Below are 4,564 nucleotides of genomic sequence, written 5' to 3'. Positions count from 1 at the left end.
GAACCTGATATGTGGGATCCGAACCGGGGCTCTCTGGCATCCCAACCCAGTTCTTAACCAACGCGCCACTCGGCCGGCCCTATTTAGGCTCTTTAAAAATACCTCTTCTAAGACTGTCAGCTAACATACCATTATACTTATACATTAATATATATATTAGAAATGTATAACAAAATATATACCTGGTTTAAATAATTAATTTCTTTTTCCAGTTCATCTACTTCTTTCTTCAATTCACATGAAATTTTGGAAAAATTGTTGGCATGTTTAAGAATATCTTGTGTTTTACATCTCAAATTAACCCTTATATGTTAAGGAACTATGTTATGCAAGCAAATTTTACATTTCTAATACATTTACTATCAGAAAAATTAATATCATGTAACATTATTTATATATATGTTCCACAATAGCAATATTAACAACAGGTTCTGAAAACAGGGGTAAGACTACTATAAACATCTGAAAAACTGACCAAGATAATTTACTGTTTATCTATGTTATATATTGAGTTTAGAAATAATATTTCATCCAAAATATTAGTTAAGATTTTTTTCTTTCAGTTAAATATTTTTAAAGGGTGGTGTTTTGCTTTTTTTTTTTTTACCCAAGTTCATCATATTATTTTGGCATGACTAATAATACATAACCAATTCAGGTCCAAATTTAACTTCTTGTGTTTCCATTATTTATTTGTTCTCAAAGTCAACATTCAAAAATCCACCTTTTCTTGCTCTGTAAGGTTCATGAGTGTACCATGCAGAACTCTTAGAAGAGAGCTGGATATTCCATCTAAATTTTCTGTTTGAACTGAATTTAAACCCAGTTTCAAGTAGAGAAATTTTCAGCTGTTACTGTAACAGACATCCTGCATGGTCATTAGCTACTACAATTTCCTAAGTTACTCTACAATCCATTTCGGAGAATTTAAAAATAAATAGGATATTGGTAGTGAACAAGAACTCTAGAGAAAATCTGTCAGACCTTTCCCATTCTGCCTTAAAATATGATTTATATGCTAGAGCATAAAATTTCAGATGAACATCACTTATAATGCTATGCTGTTATCAAAAGTCTCAATTTAAATTGGTATAGACATTCAAATCCTAATCTTCAATTCTCCCTACTTCCATCACCTCTTCTAGTTTGCCATGCAATCATACATCTCATCCCATCCCATCCCTAAACCCCTGCTGTACCTTCTGCATCTACCAACCTCTGCCCCTTCCCACTGAGAAATTAAAATAGAATAGGCAGGCAAATGAACAACTAAGAACAGAATAAGTTAAAACCCAAACATGGAGAGACCAAGTAGCAAAAAGGCTAAAAGAATAATTTAGGATGAAGCAGAATGAATCAAGGTAGAATGCAAGGATAAAGAAAATTTAGTATAAATGGTACAGTTGTAATCTGACAGGAAACCATATGAAGGATTGTGGAGGTTGGAAGATTATTAAAGTTCCAAGCTTGTCATCAGGGAAGATCTCCTTGACAAACGAGACTTAGACCAATTAAGGATTACTTAACCATCTAATACAATGCCAGTATATTAGAATTATTTGCTTATATGTCTGTCTCTTCTACTAAAATATCCTTGCAAGAAAGTTCTGTATCTTGAGCGTTGCCTGGCACAAGGTAGGTAGGTACCCAATGAATTTCTATAGATGAGTGAATAATTGTGATTTACCTCCTTATCACTTTCCATCCTAACAAGTAATAATCAATTGATTTAATTGGATCTCTTTGGTAAGACAGAGCAAGATGTCTTTTTCATTGGTTTGGTTGTTAAGATATGCCATTTAAAGCCAGATACATATACCACTTCATTCTCATTAATAATTGCCTGCTTCTGATCACATGCACATATATGAAAATTAATCCCAGATGACCTTTAAAGTAACTTTTAAAAATTTTGAATTAAACAACAAAAAAAATCCATGAGATTCTCACCAGGGAAACACAATAATTAAAATACAGAAACAGTACTTATCAAATAAAAATTCTAAGTAGAAATACTGTTATGGATACAAATGTAATGTCCATTTAGTAAGTGATGAAAAGGGAGCAGGCACTGAAAAACAAAGTCATATTTTAGAATGAGTTATTATATTATTTTCATTATAAAGACACAATTAAAACAATATATAATAAAACGTTAATACCAAGCAATTCCATAAAAATCGTTTCATTCAGTTTTAGTTGTTCAGTACATGCCAACATTCTGTTTTGAATTTCTTCATGTTCCTTTTTCTTCTCATAATATTCATGTGAAAGGGGTGTTTCTGAGTATTTTAGTTGGTATTGCTTCAAAACATCTTTATACTGACATACATAGCCATGGTACATTTTTCTGTTACAATTAAAAGAAATTATGTCATTAGAACAAGAGTATATCTTAAAACTTTCTAAATATCGCTGGTTAAAGTCCACTAAATTAAGCATAAAAGGCAAGTTAGATATCTACTTATTCCTGCCTCCCTCAATACTGTCTGCCCTTCAAATTTTCCCTAACTCCATGACATTTTTCAACTCTACTCTTTTCTTCATTACCTTAGTTATTTACTCTTTAATCCTCTTCAATTTAACTTCCACTCCCACCATTTTAATGAAGCTACCCTTTCCCAAAATCACCAATGATCTAATTTGTCCAACTCAGTGATCTCTTTTTAGTTTTCTTCCTAACTAAAAATGCAAAACTTGGTTCTTTTTATCACTTCTTGAATTTCTATGCTCCCTGAGTTCTGAATCTCTATTTTCCCCAGTTAGCTACTTCTAACTATGCTTTTAAAATTTCCTTCAATTTCCTAAACCAAAATTATTACATAAAGTCATGTCCTGTGTGTTAGAACTCTGGGTTCACATTCTTATATACTCCACAACTATTTTATAAAGAAAATTTCAGCATTGTTTGGAGGAACTCCTCCATTCTAACTCAGGTAGAGGTAATTGGTCATCTAGTTAGTTAGGCACAAGTCTTGAGTGGGACAGTTAATTCTTGCAAGATTATATTAACTCCTCCTTCTCATTTGACCTTTGCTTGATCTACAGTAAGGGTCAATTACTATGACTCATGGGCCAAATATAACCTGCCATCTGTGTGGCCTATTAGCTAAGAATGGTTTTTACATTTTTAAATGATTGAAAAAAATCAAAAGAAGACTATTTCATAAAACATTAAAGTTACATGAAATTCAAACTGTAATGTCCATAAATAAAGTTTTATTGGAACACATCCATTCAGTTTTGTATTGTCCAAAGTTGCTCTTACACCACAACAGCAGAGCTGAGTAGTTACAACAGAGACTGACTGCATAGCCCACAAAGCCTAAAATATTTACGATCTGGCCCTTTACAAAAAAGTTTACCAATCCTGATCTATAATATCTAAAATGTTCAATCCAGGTTCATTACAGAAAACTTCTTGAATCCTCTTTTTATGCAATTCGTATCAAATACTTAGTTTCAAGAAATAATATTCATAGAAAATTTTCTAAAAATATGTAATCCTTACGTTCCTCAAAGTTTTACACATCAAGCCATACTATATCGGGGAATTTCTTAAAAGATACTATCATGATTATCTCACTTTAGCACATCAGAGAAAAAGAACAAGTATTCATAAGCTGCTTATTAGTAAGAAAAGTAGGATAACAGCCTTGTACTGGGTAGTAGGTCTGAATCTTAAGAATGTTTTAATTTCTTAATATTACTAAACTCTGTCACCTTTAACCAGATAAAGCAGTTGAGCCCCAAACAAGCTCCTATTTCTCTAAATATATATTTGTTCATTAAACCCTCACTTCTTAGAGAAATGGTCCAGGGAGAAAGGAAATACCTGTACGAATATTGAGTCTGGGTCACCAGTTTCAGTTGAGATTAGCATACCACATCTATCCTGTTCATATTATATATTCATGCCCACTCTTCTAACACACTCTGTACAGAAACTCTGGCAGAGCCCAGCATAGACAAGTCATAATTCAAGAAGAGTCATTACTAGTTCATCTATAGCCAGCAAGACTAGTCTCCATGAATGCCTGGGGCAGGGATGGGAGGTTGGGAGAAACAAGAGCTGGTGCCTCTACTTCCCACAGATCTTGAAGGACCCTGTACTTGACTCTAGGCCCCTCAAAGCCAAAGGACACTAGGAGATCTGTCATCCCAGGGACCCAGAAAATGCATATCTGCTAGTGCACCCCTGGAGAACTTGAAAGAGCCCTATACTTGGCTCCAGCCCCTGCAGCGACAGTCAGGGAACCGTCCAGCGACAGTCAGGGAACCATCCAGCGACAGTCAGGGAACCATCCAGCTCCCTGGTGGGAGACACACCCATCTATTGCCTCCAGAGCCAGGACTGCAAACCTCAATCTTTGCTGTAAAACCTGAAACAGCCCTGATGCTCAGTTCCAGTCCCTCCAAGCCACAGCCCAAGGCCAGTCCTAACCATCCATCCAGTGACTAGGCAGGAGCCCTCCCAGGGACCTGGAAGGAGCCACAACTGTCTACACACTTTGTTAATAGGCCTACTGACTGTGAAGCCAATTATAGAGCCAGAGGCAGACCA

At 35.1% G+C, this 4,564-nt stretch overlaps 1 protein-coding gene across 1 annotated transcript in view; it reads right to left on the bottom strand.

Moving 5' to 3' along the window:
• Positions 1-4,564, bottom strand: part of CUNH14orf39 (chromosome unknown C14orf39 homolog) — a 59,235-nt gene that overhangs the window by 42,769 nt on the left and 11,902 nt on the right. Inside the window, exons 6-8 of the mRNA XM_019646024.1 lie at positions 2,163-2,350; positions 2,029-2,071; positions 183-303 (exon numbers count right to left, since the gene is read on the bottom strand). Coding sequence (XP_019501569.1) covers positions 183-303; positions 2,029-2,071; positions 2,163-2,350 — 352 coding nt within the window. The remainder of the gene's footprint in view (positions 1-182; positions 304-2,028; positions 2,072-2,162; positions 2,351-4,564) is intronic.

This window comes from Hipposideros armiger, unplaced genomic scaffold (assembly GCF_001890085.2).
Source record: "Hipposideros armiger isolate ML-2016 unplaced genomic scaffold, ASM189008v1 scaffold_5, whole genome shotgun sequence".
Classification (NCBI taxonomy): domain Eukaryota; kingdom Metazoa; phylum Chordata; class Mammalia; order Chiroptera; family Hipposideridae; genus Hipposideros; species Hipposideros armiger.
This window is presented reverse-complemented; position numbering and strand designations above follow the sequence as displayed.